Source organism: Pollicipes pollicipes, unplaced genomic scaffold (genome assembly GCF_011947565.3).
Source record: "Pollicipes pollicipes isolate AB1234 unplaced genomic scaffold, Ppol_2.1 Scaffold_7262;HRSCAF=8765_pilon_pilon_pilon, whole genome shotgun sequence".
Taxonomy (NCBI): Eukaryota; Metazoa; Arthropoda; class Thecostraca; order Pollicipedomorpha; family Pollicipedidae; genus Pollicipes; species Pollicipes pollicipes.
In genome coordinates this window covers 17,120,827-17,144,711 of record NW_023597055.1, presented here as the reverse complement: position 1 = coordinate 17,144,711, position 23,885 = coordinate 17,120,827, and the positions used below count along the sequence as shown (strand labels likewise).

Here is a 23,885-nt window from a genome sequence, read left to right as displayed (position 1 = left end):
AAAATGATTGCTAATGCAGAGGCGTGACTGTTCACCGCATTCAAAACTGCTCGACCACAGTCACATGAAATCAAGTGTCAGCTTAGTTTCAGGTGGGTGCAGCTCAATATGTCAGCTTGGTTCCCATTTAGCTGGAGCTCCCATGCCTGTCTTGAGATATTTCTCCAGGAGAAATCTCTAGCGACTTGCAAACCAAATAGACGCGCGGCCAAGGCGCGCGCGGTGACTGGCGACCGGCGGCCGGCTGCCACCTGGTGGTTGGCGGCGCGAAGGTCGTCTGGTATGTCATGTCATTGGGGCCTTCAGGACGCACTCAGCTGGTGAGGCTATGTGGAGCGGCCTTTGTTCTATGGCATTGGCGTCGCCTGCCTCTCACCCTGGCAGGAAGGGCGGGCAACCCAGGGAATCCAACCCCGTACTTCTGGCTTCCCAGACGCGTAGTGGTTAACGCATACGCGTTGACCGTTTACCGCTACACCACGGGCACCCCAAGGTCACATGGCATGTCCAGCCCCTTACATTTAAGAAGGGGACCAAAAACAGGTGTTGGCAGCTGTAGGCCTGCCGTTATCACCCCACTAGCATCTAAAATCTTGGAGAAATTACTTAAGTCCGGTTAAATATGGACATTATGCGCGATGTTTTCAGTTTTAACTCATTTTGATCTTCCAAGTTTTGCTTGGCTATCTTATTGAACTGCTGGCTCCCAGCATACAGGATTGATATATAATCCACAGAATTTCTGAACTGATTTGGCTGCAGTTCTATAAAAAGCAAGGAATATGACTCCAACATTAACCACTAATGTGACTGATGGAAGGTGGTAATCATGCATCCTGCCTTCTGTGGCTGTGGTGCCAGGACACTGCGCTGGGCACATGCAGTGAACTCAAGACATCAGCTTGTGGCAGCACTGGGTAATGCTTCTGTAGATGCCCTGGAGGCAGATGTCAGCTCACTGCCTGCTGATGAGCAAGTGCCTGTTATGCTTCACCCACCAGCAAGTGAGTGATGAAACACTCCTGATGTTCTTGCCACTGGCAGGTAAACCATTTGATGGCTCACCTGTCTTACCTGGTTAAGTTGGCATTTTTGAAAACATCTATAGTCTCTTCATTTGTGGCAGCCCATAGAGATACACTTTGTATCCATTAATTATACCCTTACACCTCCCAGCAATGCATCTTTTACCCACCCAGGGTGCATTTTTACCCATCAGTGATGTACTCTTTACCCACCACAACCATGTTAAAAATTGGAGAAAGCATGGCATGCTTCAGCTGCTAGTCATTTTTATATTTCAGTGACATCAGGTACACTCATCTTACACACACCAGTGCCATTGCTTGGTGAAGTGTTTGTGACCATGGTATTTGCTGGCACCAGCTGAGGTGGACCTTACGGCAGCCCAGTTCCTGGCCATTGTGCAGCGGTTTGGCACACAGAAAATCCTCAAGCTGGACCTGAAGACTGACCAGATCATTAAGCAAGTGGTGGACATCATCCTGCATCACCACCTGACAGTACATGAGTAGGAATACTGCTGCTAGTGGTGCAGAATGTGGTGTAGGTGCACCATTGGCTGCACCAACAGTTGACTTGTACATTTTGATAAAACAACTTGGCCTGATTTAACATTGTACTACTGAAAGGTGTTTACTCCAGTGCACTTGTGACACCATCTGTTCTCATTAGTATCCAACCACAGTCACTGCATAGTGGTCACGCTACAAAACAAAAGCCTACTGTAGTGGAAGTAGCATAAACTGGCAGCTTGGGGTTTATTGTTGATTTGTCATGTTTGGGTTAACATATTGATGGATTGAGGCACTGGGTTATGTTGTGTTGCATGGAAAAATATGTGCGACTTAGCTTCCCCAGATTTTTTAACATCTATGACATAAAATCTGACTGAGCTTCAAGCACTTGACTGCACCACAGAAAACTTGTCATGCCTCATGACAATTCTGCTTAGTCTCTCATTGCATATTCTGAGGACTAGGAGATAGCCATGGTGGTCATCTGGTGCATCTGAAGATATGAGGTGCCTTTGTCTCATACTCTGTGAAGTTATTCAAGCATTGCCTATTTGGTGTCTTCACAGGAATGATCAGTTTACATTTCCCCAGAACATGACTCCACTGGTTCTGAACGCCGACGTGGTGGGCAGCGCAACCGAGGTGCCCGCTGTGGACGCCCACACGCTGCTTACCCAGCTGGAGCGCCTCCAAGCTACTCGGCTGCCACCTCTCGTCTCGCTCGGCTGGTGCCCACCTAGCGAAGGCACGCGAAGCCTGACTTTAAGTCAGATCTCAGAGATGGCGACACTGGCGCGTGGCCGCCCTGCCACACTGGCAGTTCGCGCGGACGTGGCGTTAGCTTCGGAGGAGGCGTTGGCGGCACTGATGGGTGACCTGCCCGGCTGCGGGGTCACGCTATGGGCGCACGATGGGGACTCGGTGTGCCCTGAAGGTGCACGGCGACTGTTGGAGCGTTTGAGGCCAGCGCCCGTTTGGCTGGATATGCCCCCCAAACTCCTGTCACATTTTACTGCTTCGTGAGCAGGGGATAGCATGTGCAATCATGGCATATGGTTGTTGATTGTTATAATTTTTGCTGCAAAGGACACGGGGATATTCGCGGTGATATTATTATTATTATCCATGGCACCAAGTACCTGAAAGGGCGACCGCCGGCAAAGTTCCTTCATTTGCTTTCAGCGTTGAATCTATGGTGGGGCGACGTTTCGTCGTGTCAGACAAAGTTTTGTGGGTTTGGGTTGCTACGACCGTGGTTTTGGAAGTCCTTCTTCCCGTTTCCCTCTGGGAGGTGCTCATCACAAAGTGCGCTATAACGGCATGGCAGGTGTGTGCGTCGGTTCGGTCCCGCGAGCGCGGTTCGGGTGGCCTCCCCCAGCGATAGCGCCTCGCAGCTCTGTATCTGTTTCCGTCTCCGTCTACATCTCAATCTCCGGCCTCCGCCTCCGCCACCTCCTCCGCCCCAGCCTCTGCCTCTGTATCTACATGTGCCTCCGTCCCGTCCCGTCCCGTCCCGTTCCAACCCGGAAGACAGGGTGGGGTGGCGTGTGCTAAGGCGCCATGGCGTAAATCCTGGCGCGCGAGGGGGAGGGGGTACTCAAGACGGTGAATCTCATGTAGGCTACGTGCGAATTAAAGATCTTGCTTAGATGGTTATCTCCCTGGGATGCGCTAGGTTCTTCGCCCATTACACCTAGGCTCAATATTACCAAAGAGTCGTAATACACGTTTATTTCATATCTATGCACATGTATGGAACCACTTTCGGTAACCAAGCTCTTCGAGAAGCGCGTTCACAAACATACGCTATCGGTTCACAAGGGCTGAGCTCATGCCCACCTAGTGGTGAAGAACAAAGCTCAACGTCGCTTTGCGTACACCAGGACGGAACTGTTCCGCGCAGGGCGCGCGCGAGGTGGCTCGCCTGGGCGGCTGCGAACGGAAGTAATGATGGCCTTTTTGTACGGTGCCTCCAGACAAATCGGGCTCACCGGCGGCGGGCGCCCTGCGAGAGTCATGACGATGAGATGGGGTTCGCTACGGGTTGGAAGACCTGTGATCCCACTCATTCGCTGACTCGCAGCAGTCAGTAGCTGATGAGTACAAACATACAAAACACCTTTGAGTACAAAATTGCATGCACGCTACTCGTACCGCGTGACCGGCGTACCCATCTCCCTACCACCTAGCGAACCGACGGCCACATCTGGCTTGTCAACACCCGAGTCAGTCGGTGCCTGCTGGCAATGTCTAGGCATTGCAGAAGCCGACACTGTATGCGACCCAGCACACGGACAACCGCCGCACCGCAAACCTGCAGTCACCGCTGGCGACTCACAACCTCGCCTGACCCACCCAGCACCGCGCTGCGGCACCACAGCGACGGTCAGCGAATACAGTAGATTCACGGATCGCTGGCACCAAACGTGATCTAATGACGTCATGTTTCAAGGTAACACAGAAAATCACCGAGCACTGGCTGCCTGCCGTGGATTAACGATCCCGGTCTCGAAGAGTTTCATCTGGGAGGGCGAGAAGGGCGTCATTTTCGCCGTCCACGCCGACGACAGGACGAAACGAAGCCATCACGCACCTTGTACCCGTTCGCAGAAAACAGTAGTGAACTGCTGTCGCCTGTCAGAGTTGTACATCATCTATCACAAACATAGGGTGCACCGGAGGCCGCTCCTTCCCTAACTCAGCCAACGGCGGGTAGCACTACTTCCAGAACGTAGCGTAGCGGTGTGATACAGGGTGGATGAAGGCCCCATCTGGCAGCGTTGCGAGGTGGGAACTCCCAGCTGCAGATGAAGACAAGAGCCGCGGTGGCCTGTTGGGCCGTTTGGCGGCGCTTCAACCCAGCCTCAGCTTCTAATTCGGACGACGTGGCTTGTGATCCAACAGGTCGTTACACTCGCAACATCATTTTTTCGTGGTTAGCGCGCAACAAGTGCCCGTGATTTTCTGCGTTTTGTCCGCCGTCCGTGCTGGAAAGGATGCCAGCGGTGCGACGACGTGTCCGCGTCCCCTCCGGCGAACGACGGCCCAAGTGTCTGCCGCCCCAACGGCCTGCAGACCCGGGCCGAAACGACAGAGAGCTGACCGGCGGCCCCACCGGGTCACTCGGGTCACTGCAACACTGGCCCCGACGCCCGTCACGGCGGGGAGTCCCCCGCTGTCCGAGGCGGCCCGCGGACGCCTTACCGCGGCCTTAGTCGCGCCCGACCGTGACACGGGTGCAAGCCTTAGTCGCGCCCGACCGTGACACGGGTGCAAGTCGCCCGCGTCGAGGGCGACTGACATACACTCGCGAGATCCCGGCACCTACCAGGTCAAGCATCAAATCCCGACTGGGGTTCCTATTCTGTCCGGGGAGGGGGGGGGGGGGGGGGGGGTCAGCCCGTTCTTGACTTCGAGAAGGATGTCGGTGAAATCCGGGGAAAACCCGTTCGTGGACATATTTTAGGAGTAAGTTGCGTCATTTGTCAATAATCAGCCCTCCCCCCCCCCCCGCCCTTTCGGGAAGTCATTTTGCGTAACTATACCCCGGATACCGGGTCCACGTAACCCAGATTACGTAGTGGCAGCGCATGTAGGAAGGTCATGCGGGATCCCGACACCTTCTAGTCCGGAGTCAGACCCGCACCATTCAGGGTCAGACACACTCCAGTCCGGGGTCAGACCTGCTCCGGTCCGGGGTCAGACCCGCTCCGGTCCGGGGTCAGACCCGCTCCAGTCCGGGGTCAGACCTGCTCCGGTCCGGGGTCAGACCCGCTCCGGTCCGGGGTCAGACCCGCTCCGGCCCGGGGTCAGACCTGCTCTGGTCCGGGGTCAGATCCGCTCCGGTCCGGGGTCAGACCTGCTCTAGTCCGGGGCCAGACCCGTTCCAGTCCAGAATGCGCCGCCGACCCTCGGACCGCGCCGTTCCAGTCACACAATGTCAACGACACTGCTTCGTTTGGCGTCGTCCTCGATGCAGACCGAGTCGTAGGCAGGAGGCTCTTCGGCGATGACGTCGAGGTAAGGCGGCGGCAGGTCGCGCGGGCCCCGGCAGCGGCCGGCCGGAGGGGGCCGCGCCGCCTCGAGCTCGCAGACTGGCACCGGCATGTGCCGCGAGTCTCCCCTGAAACCAAAGGCGGAGGACTCAGACCCCGAACACGGGTCTTCGGGGCAGCACGTGGTAGCTGTCGTTGAGGCAGCTGTCATGCCAGGAAGCCCGGTGCGTGACAACATTAAACACGGCGGCATTTGAATGCTTGCTACGCTTTTGTGCTCCGGATGAGGTGCTGCTGTCAGCAAAAGTGGCCTGATGCTAACGAAGACATGCCGTATGCTAGACACTCGTAACAGACGTTCATCCAGAGTGAGCGAACATGTAATACGCCATTTATTTGTTCTGCCCGTATATTCCTTTAGATATTCATTTAGCTCCCTGTTGAAGGTATCCATCATCGAACACACGATTTCTTAATCGTCGGTCTGCGGTTGCGAATTCTTGATTTTATCACGCCCTCCCCGACCTGTCTCCAGCGTCGAACAGGGCGCAGAATCCGCGGTGACCGATTTCCTACGCAGAATCGGTGGCGACATCCACCGGCGTCAAGGACGGGACAACGCGTACGTGCGTGCGATGGCCAGATATAGCTGCAGCAGTGTGCGTGCACCAGGCCCGGTCTCCCCCATCTCACCGGCAGATCGAGCTGCTGCCCGCGCAAGGCCGGCGGCCTTCGCCTGGCGATGTTCCTCCTCCGCTGCCCCCCCCCCCCCCCCCCCGTTCAAAACCAGAGACAACGCAACTCCTGCACACGTCCCTAGAGCCAGCAGCAGCGTACCTCTGCATGGAAGGGATACCACGGGCCGTCTGACTGGTTACACTACCCATTGACGGCTACTCAACTGGCGTGTGTCTACGTGGTGTGGCACGTAGTAGCGTACACCGGCGGACGGCCGGTGGAAACGATTGTTAACTGCTGAAACTCAGAGCAGGAATAAGCGGCGATTTGCACGCAATGAGGCTTTGCTCGTTTTCCACACATGCAGACGCTGGAAGTGAGAAGTAGTGACCTTGAGGTCGCAACCTTGAACGGAGAAATATGACCGCCGACTCACCGGGGACAAATAGCCCTGTTGGCACGCGGACAGTCAACACGGAACAGATTGCCAGCCCTCGCCGCAGGCGGAGCTGCCAGCTTGGGACTCTGGGGTCATAACGCGCCGCGAAAAATACCGCACGCCATCTGGAAACCCAGGCCGTGTATTTACAACAGATATTTATCGGGAAACGCCATTCCTACCAACGCCGTGCCGTGATCGCACAATATGACTGGCCTCATCGGGAGCTCGTTACACTTGGAGCCTGTGACGTCACACGACGGTTCGCTGACGCTGCCGGCTTGGTTCGCAGCCTAAATACAATGCCAGGGACGGACTCACGCAATGGCTCCTGGGGCCACGTCTCTTCCCTCATGTATATGTGTATGCACAATGTATATGTGCGTATTTATATATATATATATATATATATATATATATATATATATATATGTATGACTATAAGCGAGATGATTTTGGGATTTATTGAAAATGTCGAAGAATTAAATTCGAACAATCGAACAAACGCGCAAGAAACTGATCAACGATACATTTGCCCTGGCGTATAGCAAAACGTGCATTAATGAAAGTATACTGCCTAAGTATACGAATACATTAACACACATAAATGAATATATATATATATATATATATATATATATATATATATATATATATATAGTATAGGTGCGGTTGTGTGTCATAAAAGATACATGTGAACGAATAAGTGCTGACATTTAGTGCTTCGAGGTAAATAGTGTGAATAATCTTGGCATCAAACTTAGCAGTCTGACGGCATGAGAAGTTCAGCGACTTCCAGAAGTTCCACGTGTCTGCAGAGCACTAAACTGGGCTTTCAGTGGAGGTTCCTAAGTTATGTCCCATCCTCACCGCACTGCCAAATTCTGCGTACGGCTCCCTACAATGCATGCATATCGTGCTTCAGAATGAGAACTGTTGAATCTTTGAATATCGTATATAACCATTCGATGCTCGGTTCTATCACAATTATGTCCTTTGCTCCATCTTAAAGTAGCGCGTGCAGACTACAAAATCAGAAGATGCCGTCTGCTTCCATACTGTTTGCTATGATCGTAATTCCCAGCATTTCCATAGCGCGATTAAAGGGATCTGCTGCCATTTAATGCTGCAATCACTGCATAACTTTTGCTCAAATGATATGATCTGAGACGTGCTGGACGGTGCCACTCTATATCTTGACCTTCCGTGCTTCCATCCACCTGGGTACCTACTGCACACTGGGTACCTCCCGTACACCGGGTACCTGCCGTGCACTGGGTACCTACTGTACACTAGGTACCTGCCGTACACTTGGTACTTATCGTACACCAGAGACCGTCGTCATCGCGGGTTGTCCCAAGCGAACGTCACCGCCTTCAAAGTGATGGCACTCAGTTCCTAAACCAGACAATATGGTGGCAAACACTGCACGAGCGCAGACAGGCATCAGCATTTGAAACGCACTTTGGGCTTAAATTATCCACCACAGGGACAGCAGGGGCAGCATGTTCCCAGAGCTCTTGACCACTAAGCTCTCGTGGAGGCAAGAACACTCCGCAGCCTGTTGGGAATTCTAATTGTTTCAGCTGGCTTTCCGGCCAAACTCACGACACCGTGGACCGCTAACCTTCGCAAGAGGACGGAACCCAAGGTTAGTTACACTCGGCGACCCAGCCAGCTGTGGCGGAGAACGGAGAATGGCCCCTCAGCTGCTCGCCTCCACCACTCTCTCTCAGAGTCCCGGCAGGCGGGGCCAGAGAGCGGGGAGCGGCCCCTCAGTTGCTCGCCTCCCCCACTCTCTCTCAGAGTCCTGGCAGGCGGGGCCAGAGAGTGGGAGCGTCCCCTCAGCTGCTCGTCTCCCCCACTCTCTCAGAGTCCTGTCAGGCGGGGCCAGAGAGCGGGGAGTGGCCCCTCAGCTGCGTGCCTCGCCACGTGCTCGCCTCCCCCAGTCTCTCCCAGAGTCCCGTCAGGCGGGGCCAGAGAGCGGGGAGTGGCCCCTCAGCTGCGTGCCTCGCCACGTGCTCGCCTCCCCCAGTCTCTCCCAGAGTCCCGTCAGGCGGGGCCAGAGAGCGGGGAGCGGCCCCTCAGCTGCGTGCCTCGCCACTCCCTCTCAGAGTCCTGTCAGGCGGGGCCAGAGAGCGGGGAGCGGCCCCTCAGCTGCGCGCCTCCCCCACTCTCTCCCAGATTCCTGTCAGGTACTGTCAGCTCATTACGTATTGGGGACCTCGCCTCGGGCCGATACCGGCCGAACGCCTGCAACGGGGCACCGGGCGCGCGCCGGCCGCCGGCGCAGTCGCGGGCTTATTCGGTGCGGCGCCGAGATCGGGGGCCCGCTCGTACTGATGCAAGTCAATCTCTGGCCTGGGCTGGCTCTGCGCGCCAGCAGACGTGGCCGGACGGCCGCGCCTGTCCGGCTGCAGGCGGCGCGTCCGACCGCGCCGCCAAAGCCGCAGGTCCCACGCGGAGACGACGCCGCTCGCTGTCGTGCATGCTATACAGACCGTGGTGGAGGCTGATAGCGTATCGATGTTGAAATGTGCTCTGCGTAAAGGTCAAAGCGCGGACTTCGCGCCCTGTCCCTGAATCGCGCTGGCCGGTTACCACCCAGGTGAGCAGTGTGCACGTGTGAAAAAGGGTTACTGTAGCAAAACCTATGTAATACGCATGTCGTGTCTCACACCACGATGCTATGAATTGCCCGCATACGTTGGTTTTCTCCAATGACGCATGCGTCCCCGGGCTTGCGATGAGCTGCTTTGAGTCATGATCACATGCAAGGTAATCGTTGTACAAAATGTAATCGTTACATGTAATGTGATCGTTACATATAATGCAATTGCTACATATCATGCAACCATTACAATCATATAACCGTTACATATCATGCAGTTGCTACCAACATGCAATTGCTACATTTCATGTAACCATTAAATATCATGCAATGCAATCTCTTCGGCTATTTTGAGCCACCACGAGCTGTTCAGGATGAACGCAACTGCACATGGATAGCCCCAAGCGTCAAACAGGCCGTTTTGAGCTCTCGCAATGGAATGCCATTTCCTATAACTCTTGCAAGCTGACTCGAGTACCGCTAGTTGCTCACTCCAGGTTGCAGGAATGTTCAATGATCTGCGATGCACCGATGTAACTCCTAAGAGCTCAAGCGGTGTGTCACGTGCTTGCTGACGACAGTCCTGCTAAAAGTAACGGGACTTGGGGGGGGGGGGGGACTCAGCGGCTGCGCCGGCCGGGTTTGTGGCCTTCAGTTTCGCCACAGTCAGCGGCGCACCCAGCCACTCCTCAGAAACAGACGCTTCCCGGCTACCATGGACGCTGTGCGCTCCTCGTGTCTGACACAGCTTCCCGGCCACCAGGGGCGCCGTGCGCTCCTCGTGTCTGACACAGCTTCCCGGCCACCAGGGGCGCCGTGCGCTCCTTGTGTCTGACACAGCTTCCCGGCCACCAGGGGTGTCGTGCGCTCCTCGTGTCTGACACAGCCTCCGGGCCACCAGGGCGCCGGGCGCTCCTCGGTCCAACACAGCTTCCCGGCCACCAGGGGTGTCGTGCGCTCCTCGTGTCCGACACAGCTTCCCGGCCACCAGGGGTGTCGTGCGCTCCTTGTGTCCAGTACAGCTTCCCGGCCGCCATGGGCGCCGTGCGCTCCTCGTGTCCCACACAGCTTCCCGGTCACCAGAGGTGTCGTGCGCTCCTCGTGTCCGACACAGCTTCCCGGCCACCAGGGGTGTCGTGCGCTCCTCGTGTCCAACACAGCTTCCCGGTCACCAGGGGTGTCGTGCGCTCCTCGTGTCCAACACAGCTTCCCGGTCACCAGGGGTGTCGTGCGCTCCTCGTGGCCGACACAGCTTCCCGGCCACCAGGGGTGTCGTGCGCTCCTCGTGTCCAGCACAGCTTCCCGGTCACCAGGGGTGTCGTGCGCTCCTCGTGTCCAGCACAGCTTCCCGGCCACCAGGGGTGTCGTGCGCTCCTCGTGTCCAACACAGCTTCCCGGCCGCCAGGGGAGCCGTGCGCTCCTCGTGTCTGACACAGCCTCCGGACCACCAGGGGCGCCGTGCGCTCCTCGTGTCCAACACAGCTTCCCGGCCACCAGGGATGTCGTGCGCTCTTCGTGTCAAACACAGCTTCCCGGCCAACAAGGGCGCCGTGCGCTCCTCGTGTCCAACACAGCTTCCCGGCCGCCATGGGCGCCGTGCGCTACTCGTGTCCGAAACAGCCTCCGGGTCACCAGGGGCGCCCAGCGCTCGTCGTGTCCAACACAGCATGCGCCAGTTTGGCAGTGCATGCGTGCTCTCCAAAAGCAGCGAGTGGGACGCGCCCCCTCCTGCAACTGGCGCGGGCCAGCCTCCGATCGGAGGGTCCGAGGTGTGAAAAGTCCGGAATACACCTGTGGCACCAGCCTTCCAACCCCATCTCTCTGCGACCCTGCAAAGAGTCTGTACACACCTCTTGACCCCAACTTCCTCCGACCGTGCCAGAAGTCTGTACTCAGACAGCTTCCAGGCGCTGCTCTGCAGGCTGAGGCCTCTGTCAGGAGTGAAGAATGCAGAGAAAAACTTTTGCGACAAAGCCGCTGGAACGGGTATCTTTTAACCGGTACTTTTTCAGTGGAATGCGGCGCGGTCGTGTCACAGGAGCCGCGCAGCGTTCTCCGCCCCTGGCCCGCATGACAGGGCCTAGGTTTCGTCTGGGACGGACTCGGACGTGTCAGCCGTACCGATCAAGAAGGTCTGGGCTTCTGAGCGAGAGAGAGAGAGAGAGAGAGAGAGAGAGAGAGAGAGAGAGAGAGAGAGAGAGAGAGAGAGAGAGAGAGAGAGAGAGAGAGAGAGAGAGAGAGAGAGAGAGAGAGAGAGAGAGAGAGAGAGAGAGAGAGAGAGAGAGAGAGAGAGAGAGCCGCGGCGTACCGTGTGATGAGGCACCAGAGGACACACGGCGTAAAGCCAGAGAATCTGAGCACCGATCCAGGAGGGGTGGGGCGCCTGAGAGAGAGCCGCTGCGCATCGAACGATCAGGCGCCAGAGGAGAAGCGGCGCAAGGCCAGAGGATCTCAGAACGGAATCAGAAACAACAGCAATGGGAACCCTCAGCAATGGCCGCGGCATACGAGATGTGTCCCCCACAACAAAAAGGCCGAGTCACCAGAACCTAGGGGGAATGGGCCGCCACAGATGGTTCGTGAGAGCGTCCTCCCAGATAAGATTGTCCTGCTGTCTGTCGCCGCCTGCCGATGAATGGCGTCCAGTCGGCGGAGCAGCCGCGGCAGCCGTGTTCGTTTTCTACAGCTATCTGAGCTCTTGCCGTAACTCCTGCTGATAACATCACACTTAGCACCACATTGCATCACCTTTCGCAAGTCAACAGCTCTTCCCGGCCACTAGGACACGATGCCTTTATCTTTCGTTCAGATAACTTAACCTTTCGTTCAGATAACTTAACCTCTCGTTCAGATAACTTAACCTTTCGTTAGGATAACTTTATTTTTCTGCCAGGTACCGTTATCCTTAGGCCAGATACCATTATATTTCGGTCAGTGTTGTAACTGGAGTCAAAGCTAACGAACGGAAACGAAAGGAGAGTGTTTGCACCCACCAACAGGGTCTTCATCGGCGTTTGAGGTGTAATAAACGAATACTGAATGCTGAAACTGCACGTCTGCGAAACTTGCAGCCGAGCGTTTCCACATCGGGTACGTCCGTACGTACAGGTAGGGTACGTGCGAACATACATACGTCAAACGTGCTTACAGGCGGAATTCCAGGACGCGCCACCAAGGATGGCCGCATAACGCAAGACCACCATACAACGGGCTTCAAATGTCTACGATTACATCCGCCGGTACTGGACCCAGCTGTCAAGTAAAGTTGGCCGTCTCCGACCTGTAACCTGCCTGATGACCAGCCCGCTGAGCCCGCGCGATTTCAACGCGCCCCCGTCTGGTTCATGAGGTCGGCCAGATCACGTATTTGAAAATTGGAATGTCAGCTAAGTTGCAATGCATAGGAAGACCAGAACAAATGCCAGATTAAGTGGCCATACGTCAGAAAGTTAAAAGATAAAAGTATTTAAAGTACCTAAGCTTTTTAGCGGCCAGTCAGTCATCGCAATGTTCACGAACTGGTCCAAAGCCCGCACAAGACCCCGATTTGAACGCTTATAGCCTATAAGCACGCTTAAGAGCGCACACAGCACGCTCAAGAGCGCACAGGAACGCAGAGAGGATGAAACAAGAGCATAACAATAAGCTGAAGACATAATGAGAGAGGAGGAAGAGACGGAGGGTGAGAGGCCCCAGATGACACAAGAGCGCAGTAGCACAGAACTGTCCCGCAGAGTGGAAGACAGACATTGGGAAAGAAGAGGAAGAGATGGGGTGGACGAGACCCGCGGGAGAGCCGCGCGAGCCGGCGGCGGGCGTCCGCACCTGTCACGTGGCTCCGCCGGCCCGTCCTGCCGGTGTCGTTGACGGTACGCGTACACGAGCCCGACTGAGGCCGATGCAGATGAGCGCGAGGACGGCGCTGAGCGGCACCAGCGGGCCGCCACCCAGCGGACCTGCCTCGGCCTCCTCGGACAGCCGCCGGCTCTCCAGGTCGGCCTGGTTCAGGCCTGGCGCCGGCCGGCCCGGCCCCACGCTGTCCGGGCAGGCACCCGGCCAGCCGTTGGCACACAGACACGCGCGGAACAGCAGCGGCGCCGCCTGCTCGCTGGTTCCGGAGCGGGCCAGCAGCGCGCGGCACGTGTGCAGCACGCGCAGCGTCGCCTCCGACATCGCTGTCGACTGCGTCGGCGCAGCGCGCACCGCGACACCGTACTGAGCCCAGCTGTCCACGTGCGGCCCCTGCACACCTCGGCCGGCCGTGGCCGCTTTGTGTGTAATCCGCGGCGAGCGGCCCGGCCGTCGGCGGCGCCACGGCCGGCCGGCAGGGGCGTGTGCAGCGGTCGGCGGTGGCGGCGCGCCGCGCAGGCGCCGGCTGCCGCCGTCGGACCGCGACGGCGAACGGCCTTGGCTGTCGCGAGAGGGCGCGGCCGTGCGGCGCGGTGGGGGGAGGGGGTGTGCGCGGCCAGTGATCCCGCGTGTGCCCGCTCGCAGGTCATGCACTTTGCGGAGTTCCGAGGCGGCTTCACGTGTAAGAGGCTGGCACTCCTTCCACAGTAGGCTCCAGCCAGGCCCACGTATTGGGCGTCTCATGCGGTTATCGTTTGTAGGGAACAGGGCTGGTCTGGCAGCGAGCTGTGCCCTGCCCACTGCAGGTGGAAGTTAGGTATTGTGTGACACGATGAATGGCTTGCAGGGATGTCAGAACCAATATTATGTCGTTTCTATTAAACAACATTTTCCGCTATAGGTGGAAGCTGCAAGATCTAAAAGGGGTTTGACAAACCAAAACATATTTTTGGGCTAAACACGCATAAAACGCTGGCATACCCTACTGTACCATTTTTGCCATCTGTCCTCTGTCGTTTGCTGCGCTCGAACTGCCATGTTGCAGCACACGGTCTCATAAGCAAACGTTCAGTGCCGTCAGTTCTGTTTACACTTGAGCTCAAAACACCGTTTGTTGACTTACAGGGACCTTTTCTGTGAGCTCCGCTGGACTTTCGATCACGGTTGTCAAGCAGAGCTGATCATAGATGGAATGTCGGTATCCAGTCCAATCCAACCCTCCCAGTCATGAAGCCAATGGAACCTTCAACGTGTCGCTTGAAAACCTCGAAATGCAACTCGGCTCAAGCCCTCGTGGCAAATCCACTTTCTATTCACCTTTTGAATAAATCTACCACGCTTCAGCCGGGCTTAACATAAAAGGTAAAATGAAACACGACACATTTACCACGTCTGGAACTTACAATAGACATTTGTGACGGTTTCAGTGCATTTAAGGCAGCCTGTTTGCCCTCAATCAATTTGAATTCGTGTAACTTGGAGCTTTTAAAACCAGCCTCCGATCCATTCTAGCCCAATTCACCTATTAGATCCAAATACAAGGATACGCCTTATTCCCGAAAAAGCTCTACTGCCAAGACATCCATGAACCTAATTAAGCTTTTCGGACTGTCTGCTGTCTGGTTTGCGACTGCTGTCTGCTGTCTGGTTCTGGTCCCCGTCACAGGCGGCCCTGATGACGAGGTCCAAAGCGGACGGTGACGTACTTCCCTGACGATTTCGATTATTCACATTCTTTGTGACGTCTAGCTCACGAAATGTCATTCTAGTTCCGATCATGTATGGGCTAGATCCGGTTTGCTGACTACCTACGCGGCATTTCCGTGGCACACTTTCAACACAAAAGGGCAAACATCGTGTCCTTTTCCTGCTGATCAGTCGTTTACGTCAGTACGGAAAACTATACACCAGCTGTTCGAAAGGTGACGCGGCGGCGGCCGGTCCCGGGCAGCGTCGAGCAGCCACGCTCTGCTGGCTTTAGCACATTCCCGTGAGGTCGATCATTCCAGGCCATCGGTGCCATCTCTGGGCTGCCACGGCGGCCCGCCCGCGGACCGCGCTGTTGACACAGGTGAGTCTCCATCTCGGCTCAGGTCAGAGCGCCGCTCACCGGCGGCCGTCTTTGCGACAGCGAACAAGGAACAGCAGCAAGGGCACGCCGGCCAGGTCACGTGATAAAAAAACATGGAGAGGGATCCAGTAGTAACGTTGACGATTGGCAAGCAAATAAGCCAGAGCAAGACTAAAACCTCTGTAACAGAAAAAGATGGCAAGTAGAGGGGGTATTGAAGAAGGGAAAGATGCCGACGTCTGGCAGCGCAACTGTGTCGAAACTGTGTTTTAACAACGTGACCAACCAGCGCTTGCTTCAAGACGTCGCGTGGTTTGCACATCCTGCTATATTGCAGGTCGATTATTGTCAGCATAGGAACTCTAAACGCGTAATCATGATAAAGATACGATGAACCGGTACATTTCTATCGGGACAGTTTTGAACTAACTAGGACCGAAGATGGTCATGTGTATGGTACTCTGTCTAAGTTATACATGCGTAATTTATAAGTTGATAATTACCTCGGGTAGGCTGTCATTATAACTGGCTCACAATTTTGTTCCATACTTGTGGAAAATCTTGTAAAAGAACTCATTTGAGTGCTTTTTCATAACGTGGTAACTCAGCTTGGCTTGCTCCCTCTTAAGAGCGCTCTTAGTCCGGCCAGCGCCGTGCACGTGGGGGACGTGAGGGGCATGCTGCATATAACTGCGCGCTGCGCTCTTACGTCGCGTATCCCGTCCCCACGTGCTCGCGCTATGGCTGCGAGCGTGCGTTGAGCGCGTGAGGCTTGCTGTAACCGTTGGCATTGTACACTGATGCTTGCTGTGGCCGTTGGAATCATACGCTGATGCTTGCTGTAGCCACTGGCGTTGTACAGGCGTACGTCTGCAGCACCTGAGGCGGTGCTCGCTGCGCATGCGCGCCGGTCCGTCATACCGTGATGCGAGATTTTCATGTCATGCGGATAGGCGAAAGGCCCAGAATTTTGGTATAAACAACGAAATTTGAAAGTGAACGCTTCTTCTCTAACTGGGGCGTCACTAAACATGCTGTCAGGGAGCCTAAAGCCCCTCTTCTACCAACTAATGCTGACTTGAGCTCTCTTAATGCTTTGCAGAGCCCCCTCAATGCATATGAGGAAAAACGGAATGCTGGCTAAAAAAGGTGTAGTAAAATTATTTTACCTATTGGTTCACTAGGTATCTATATACATCAGTATCATATTCATTGTGTTCCAAATAATATCCTGTAGGTACCAAATGATGTTGTAGCCAACTTCCGCATGTGCTAGGCCAGTTTGGAAATGCTTGCCAAGCTTTTCATTTCATAACTTCTGGATTGAGATGAGGAGCAAATTACTGCAATATTTTCAAAGTACAGGGTGTCCATATGAAAGTAAATCCGTGTTTCCGTTAACAGCAGTGGCAAGTGTTTTCGTCGCAGTGCATGGGTCTCCCCGCCCTACCGGAACCACTCTCGTTCCGACCCATGTCAAGAAGTCGCCCCAGGGTCACCCAGACGGGTATCGCAGCGGCAGCCATGCTACACTCTAAGGTGATCCTGACAAGGTACTCGTCCCCGTTCTTGCGAGGCATCTTCTGCATGGTCACAATTTGAATAATGTGAGATCACTGATGAATACCATTTTTCTGCCACGTCTGCTTCTTTTGTAAATATGATTTGACGAATGTGAGATCACGGATGACTACCATTTTTTAACATCTTAGAATATGCTTGCCACTGTTCATCCAGATACGAGTTAAATTTTATCTGGGCCACCTCTTAATAACGATTGTTTCACATAGACGCAGTCAACGTTTCCGCAATGCTGGACACGGTCCAGCCCGTCTTCTGGCGTTGTCTGACTGCTGGCGCTGCCGCTGTCACCAGTCGCGGACTATCTCAGCCGGAGACAAACAACGAGCGCCTCAAGAGACTCGGACCCATCCTACCGCGGGCCTGTAAATCGGAAGGAAGGCGCGTTGACCAGCTGAGCTGTCGGGACGGTCTAAAGAACGCTGCGGGTCCGGAGGATTTTCAGCGCAGTTCGGCGGTGCAACCTCCGCCTGATTGTACCATAAAAAGGCTGTCGAGAAATGGAATCAACACATTTGCTGCGGTGTATTCTAGGGTGAAAGAAATACTGTGGCCGTGCTGCTTGACATCTGCAAAGAAAAGCGGCCATGAGCTCAGCATTGAAAAGTTGAGTTTCTTTATCGCAACCAATGATTTTTGAAAGCGTCGTTTAACCACTACTCTCTGGTAAACCGAAGGTCGATTGCTTTCGACACGGGAAATTCCTACTGATCACCCAGAACACCAAGATTCAAGGCCTTGCTGTCTAAATCAACTTCCAACACGTGTCAAAATCCTGTTCACGTTATTTCTTAAGACGGTCACTCTAGAGACCCATTTGATCACCAGAATTTACCTACGCTGTCTTTCCTGTTACCGACATATCTATCGAGAAAGTGTTGTAGATTCAGTTTTGCCTTAATAGATAGGCATATCTTCGCAGAATGCTCGAAAATTTTCCATGGGCTCTCCTACGTGCGCGTAAGGCCACGCCATCACAGATAAAACTGCTTTTACGACTCGGGCATCGTTCGATGATTGGTGAACAACAGCTATTTTTGCTTACCACAATAGCTGGAATTACAAAAAATGTGTCACCTGTGAAGCACATCCCATTTTTAGCCTTTTGCAAAAATTCAGCCTCGTAATGCATCGACTTGAAGTGGGAAGTAGTTCATTCGCACCAAAACATGTTTTGAATCGACAAGGTTACAGAAGACACCGCATTCCGGGGAAATCTCAAGTTGTGAGGAAAGGCTTGCGTCAACCTTGTCGGCTCAGCCTCCCCCCCCCCCCCCTCCTTACCGATTTTAGTCTTGCATGTCCTAGCAACCGCTTATGTTAAATACTCCTTTGCATTTGAGTTTGTGTGCGTGTGTGATTTGGGCTTTACGACGCACTCAGCCGCTGAGGCTATATGGCGTCGCCTGCCTCTCACCCTGGCGGGAAGGGCGGGCACCGCGGGCAATCGAACCCCGCGGGGAATTGAATTTGAGTTTGAGAGAGAGCAAAAACAAGGTGACATGTGGAGATGAATGAATTCGTTCCGCCCACACATTGTCTGGCCTAATCACCCACACAGGCGTGGCTTCGCCTTCCATCTTAGAATCCTTCCAACGCGTCGTGGTAAGAACAGTGAAGTGTGCTATTCACTTGCACAGTGATTAAAGTATCGGTCACGCTTTAACAGTGGATGGCCGACGGTTTGTGTTCATGAACGGGGTACGTTTGCCGGGGTCCTGATAAGGCATTCTGTTTGCATTTTATATTCTCCATCACTGTAGGCACAATATAGGGATAAATGACAGGTAATTAGGAGTTTTCACCCATAAGATTTTTGAACTTCCGCGTCACTTTGCATACAACAGTCTCAGAAGATAAAACAAACAACGCGGATAACGTCGGCACGCCACACCACAAATTGGGTCAGTCTTGACAAGCAGGTCAGTCTTGACAAGCAGGTCAAGATAGCCCAAAGGCTGCGTAATTCGCAACCGCAGACTATCGCATGTCTGCGGGCAGCGAGTTCCGTCCGCTAGATGCGCGAAACATGAACGACCGACGCCCACACTCAGGCTGGACACGCGGCAGCTGCAGCTGCTTGACGGCCGTTGCCCGGGTGGCAGTCAATGGTCGGAAAATCTCCATTCCGACCATGGAAACCACGCGGATGTCTGCTGTCATCTCGTGGCCTCTGTTCCAGCGTTATTCAAGTGTCAATTGCGGTGAAATTGCCCGGCTAGGAAATGTGCGCATTGCGGTGAACTTATCCGAGTTTGGAGCAGGCGTTTGGTCGGCCAGCTCGGGATCAGATTATGGTTTAGACCAGGAAATGATCCAAACTAGCCCTCCATTGGAAATCCAGTGGATATCGCGGTGCTCAGTATGCAATAGACCGGTGGCATATGCCAGGAAGTTTCGGAGTACAAATGCGTCACGTAAATGCGTAACGTGTCCACTTTATGTGCTTGTCAAGACAGCTTTGCATTCGTATCCACATTCGTATTTACATTCAAATTTGGACACCTAATGGTTTGCTCAGACTTTTAATAATCGTAGTGCTCAACATGCTAATAAGGATGCAACTCCTTGTGTTCCCCCGCATTTAAAATTATGACTTCCAGAGGTCTACAAATCTTAAGATCGTTGAACCCGGACCGCACGCTTTTTCTGAAGCTAATGTGAAAAGTATAGTTTGACATGCTAATGACAATGGTGTATCTCGCTTTTAGCCACATGAAAAATTTTTCCCTCCAAAAATTTCTTAATTTTAGTGTTATTAAGCAGGGACACCTTAAATTCATTGCTGGTTGTGTTAAACATGCTGGTTACTATAAGCATCCTTGTTTTGACACATTAAGGAGAATGGCAGTGAGTACGTGAAGCCACCATCGATCTACGAACTCGTTGCTATGAGTTTGGATCTACGAAGGGTCGTTGAACAGGACCCCCGAAGGTTTTGTTTTTGAAACTCATATCAGTGTTAGAGTTTGGCAGCCCTTATTACAATGGTGTGTCTCGTTTTCCGCCACATTCCACACTATGACCTTCAGACGTCTACAAATTTCAAACTCTTCGCACACGGGCCGCTACGATTTCTGGAACTCGTAATCATGGTATAGTCTGACATGCTGATTGCGCAGGGACATCTCATTCTGAGTCACATCCAAGCGCTGACCGCCCTAGGCGCACAAAGTTCAGTGTCGTCACGCGCGGACCCCCGCGACTTCTCCCAAACTCATAGCAATGGTAGTGTTAGACGTGCTGATTACAACGCATCGCTTTTCCGCCACAGCACCACAACCAGTGATCTACGAGACTGAACCTTGTTGAACCCCGACTCCTACGATTTTCATGAAACTCGTGTCTTTAATAGATTTAGGCATCATGATAAGGACGGTGCTATTCGTTAAGCCGCATTGGAAACTATGACCTGCATAGGTTATTAAGAGTTAAAATCTCTGAACCCGGACCCCCACTACCTTACCCTTTTTCTTCATACTGCCAGTATACAGTGTGCTGGTAAGGACGCTGGCTCGTTCTACCGCCACCTTAAGAATTAAGAGGATGCCAGCAAAGGTGATGGTCAGCGAATCCGCAGTGCTACAGTTTCGCTCAAACCCATGATCATAAATATTCTTCGACACGTTGATGATGCTGCATTTTGTCTCTCGCCCAGCTTATCACTGTCACTGTCAGCGACCACGGACTTAAGTACTAAGAATTGTGTCATTAGTATCTACGAAGTTCCTGATGAAGTACGTCGTGGTGATGATGATTTTGACGTTTGGGTGCGCTTACTACCATGGTCATATGACGCCCAAAGCTTACTCAGCATTAAGCGAACATGTGATAACAACAAGGATACAGGGCTGTTTGACATCTATGACGTGAAATCGCCCGTGTTCAAGAAAATGGAAAACGTAGCTGTTGTTAGTCACACTCCAGCCATCTCCTAAAATGCCGGAGAGCGTGTGGTGCACGGACTCAGGTCTAAAATGGCGCATGCGTCATTGCGCATGCGTCATGCGCTCCAAAGCGAGGTGGAAAAAACAGTCACGGGTCGCCTTACGGTGCAGCGCTCCCCACAGCCAGGATATCGTGGTCGGTCTTCCCTTCATAGCAGGTATCGGTGAGTGGCGTGTGTGCGTCCGATTCTCAGGCGACGTAGCATCACTTCCTTCCGCCTGACCGCATTGCAGCCAGACGCCAGGCTGGCTGCAGTAAGTCCTGGCTGCCGTCCCAGCCAGGGCTCTGTCTCTTTTAGTTTGTTGTCGGTGTGAGCTTTCCAGTTCACTTACCACCGCTTGTACGCAAACGCAGTTGCTACTGCATGTAGGTTCTTAACAGGGACTCTCATAGCGGGGATGTGAAACGCGTGTGTGGCACGCCTTGCTGCGGCAACTTCATTACCCGATATGTCAACGTGGCTCGGTATCCAGCAGAATACCACCAACTTCCCGCATCGGGACAGAGTAAGTAAGGAAAGCTCAGCTATCTTGAACACTCGGATGCAATGCCGTAAAACTGCTAAGAGATAAGAGTTGACAGTGACGATAACACAAATGTAGATCGTCACTGTCAACTTCTTCCAAATGGAGCGGGTTAAAAGTGGCTTCTCGCTCGGATGTGCCGACCGATACGTGGCCAAGCCCAGCCAAACACCGTAGGACAGGACCCTGCACATGCTTTTGCCTCGTACGGCCGGCGACATCCGGTCGGTGACATGCGGTCGTGGGGCCACATTCTACGGCCACGTAATATTAGCGTTGCGGAAAACGACTTGCATCAACAAAATAAGGATGTTGAATGCTGCTTGTGAAGGAATTCAAGCGTGACCGTAAAAACTAGGGTTCAGTGACGTAAGTTCAATGACCTCAGGAGACCGTGGTCCGAAATGTGACCGAAACAACAACGGGTCATGACGTGTACGATCGTAATCCGCACATCATGTGCTAGCAGCGCACTTGACTTGAGGCATGTGTCTAATCAAAGTCCGTGGATATGCAATTACCGTACCAGCATCGGCGCATAATTCCTCTCTTAGGCCACAATTTACTCTCTTACAGGTGGAAAACCTATTAGTTCTACTCCAGCAGACGTGTTCAATCGCAAAAGCGACAGGTTTCAGCTACATTTGTAAGACCCAGCATTAATTACCTCTACTCTGGATGACCTTCGAAGGCCGTAGCCGATGCGACGGCAAACGGCATGCGCAACGGTTATCAGCACTTTGATAGCCTCCAATGGTACACGTTTGAGTAATATCGCCGAGGGTTACGGTGAATGGGCTCTGAAATCAAGTAGCCAGAATATTCACAAATGTGCCTTTGCGACGAAATCTGATGAAGAGCACCTTACTGGGCACGTCATGTAGGTGTGTTTAGACGCAGGGGTGCAGTTCTCTATGCTGCATTGCTCGGCATGAGGTTCCAGCCCCAACTTTAAAAAGCAAGCGTATCAAATTCACGAAGAGGCCCACTTCTGTGTACTTTCAGGGTACCGTTTGCAACTGTTCTCTGCGCAACACCCATTTTGTAAAAATGTGAATCTGATTTACTGCCTACAGGTAAGACGCAACTTGCATGCTTTCACGGCCACAGTTTTTGATGCAACCCAAAACAACATGCTTGGTCGTCAAAAGCGTGTTGAAATCTTTTAGCGCTATCACTTGGGGCAAAATCGCAGGGGCGCGGGTGTAATGAGCTAGAAATGGCAGCACATATCGAGACAATCGTTACTGATGGCGCGGAAATAACATGATGAGTTGAAAGTTATGTTGTTGAGTTAATGACCTGCAGTATGTCAGGAGGTACTAGTAAAACGACGTTGTTGTAGTGTCTATGGATGGTTTACCGTGCGATTACCCGTACTCATAACTGTCCACCTCTTCAAGTACTCAGTGTTCCAGCTCTATGCAGCCATATTGAGGTACAGTCTCTTGAAACACAGTCTTTCGTTGAAAACCCACGTGTGTGACCTCGCCCGTACTCCTGCCGGCTCGAGAACAGTATAGTTGTAATGCTAAATAACGATGATATTGAGGGTGCTTCATATTTCGTGCTGTGCTCATCCCCAAGAGTTTGGACGAGTGTAGCGTGGTGTTAATGACTTGGGCTTCAGAGCGCGCCGACCGCATCGGTTATATGACGCCCATGTGCCCGCACATACGCCTGACGTTTGCATTTGAAATTCGAATGGCTGTTGAGGTAAAATCAGTGACGCGAAAATAAGTTCAGATGAATGAAACACATAAAGCAACAGATCGTTCGTGACACAGGTGGAGCTTTGCATGTTTTTTAAATAGGCTTACCTATTTAAAACCTACCCAGTCCATGCCCGCCACCCAGTCCATTCCCGCCACACAATCTATTCCTGCCAAACAGTCCATTCCAGCCACCCGGTTCATTCCCACCGCCCATTCCACTCTCACCACCCAGTCCATTTCCGCCACCCAGTCTTCTCCCGCCACCCAGTCGATTCTTACCTTTCCGTGACTTCACATTTTTCTTCAGGGAAAAGGCAATCGAAGCAGCGCCGGAAGAAGCAGCAGCTCTTGCCATCGCACAAGATCAGGCAAAAGAAGAACAACAGCCCGAACGTCCCCACGCAGTACATGTACGCCGCGCAGAACTCCACTGGGGTCCACTCCTCAACCGGCTTACCGATGGCCGGAGTCTGGAAGCTATCCATGACGTACCTGGCGGCTGCACGGAACACGCCAACAGACCGAGGCGACCACGAGGCGACTGCCGGGCCCGCTCCCACAGTTTCCCTCACCTCCAGAAGGGCCAATGGGCCGCGGCCTGGCGTGGTAAACAAGGGGCGCCTGGGGCCCCCCGGCCGGCCGATAGCACGTGGGGCCGGCGCACCGCCAGCTCCCCCGCTAGGGGGAGGCAGCGGCGGGGTGGGGGACGCGCCGCCACGTGCGCCACGGCCGGCGGCGTATTCCCAGTCCCCGTCCGTATCCAGCGGACGATAGCACCTCCACGTCCCTAGCCGTCTCAGCCAATGCATGATGTTCGTGGATTCATGTCAGTATTTGTTAACCGACGGTATTTCATGGCATGTTTACAATTCGTCATGGCCTCTCCGTCTTAAGACTCGCCGTCTGCCTCCTCTTTTCCTCGCCGTTATCCGTCCT

At 53.6% G+C, this 23,885-nt stretch overlaps 1 protein-coding gene and 1 long non-coding RNA gene across 4 annotated transcripts; one reads left to right on the top strand and one right to left on the bottom strand.

The window, feature by feature from the left end:
- Positions 1-234: 234 nt before the first annotated feature.
- LOC119113697 (uncharacterized) lies at positions 235-3,124 on the top strand. Its single transcript, XR_005095927.1, has 3 exons — positions 235-320; positions 738-1,004; positions 1,387-3,124. It is a non-coding gene; the product is annotated as an uncharacterized LOC119113697 (long non-coding RNA).
- A 127-nt stretch (positions 3,125-3,251) lies between these two features.
- Positions 3,252-23,527, bottom strand: LOC119113696 (uncharacterized). 3 transcript variants are annotated; one of them, XR_005095926.1, is made up of 2 exons: positions 23,442-23,527; positions 3,252-5,661 (listed from the first exon to the last, which is right to left on the bottom strand). XR_005095926.1 is itself a non-coding variant. In XM_037237970.1 (2 exons), the coding sequence occupies exons 1-2, from the start codon at positions 23,432-23,434 to the stop codon at positions 5,469-5,471; spliced, it is 399 nt and encodes a 132-aa protein (XP_037093865.1). In that variant the 5' UTR covers positions 23,435-23,480; the 3' UTR covers positions 3,252-5,468. The 3 variants fall into 3 exon arrangements, 1 of the variants encoding a protein (XP_037093865.1); XR_005095925.1 differs by lacking the exon at positions 23,442-23,527 and adding an exon at positions 13,087-13,520; XM_037237970.1 differs by having other exon boundaries at positions 23,229-23,480.
- Positions 23,528-23,885: the final 358 nt, after the last annotated feature.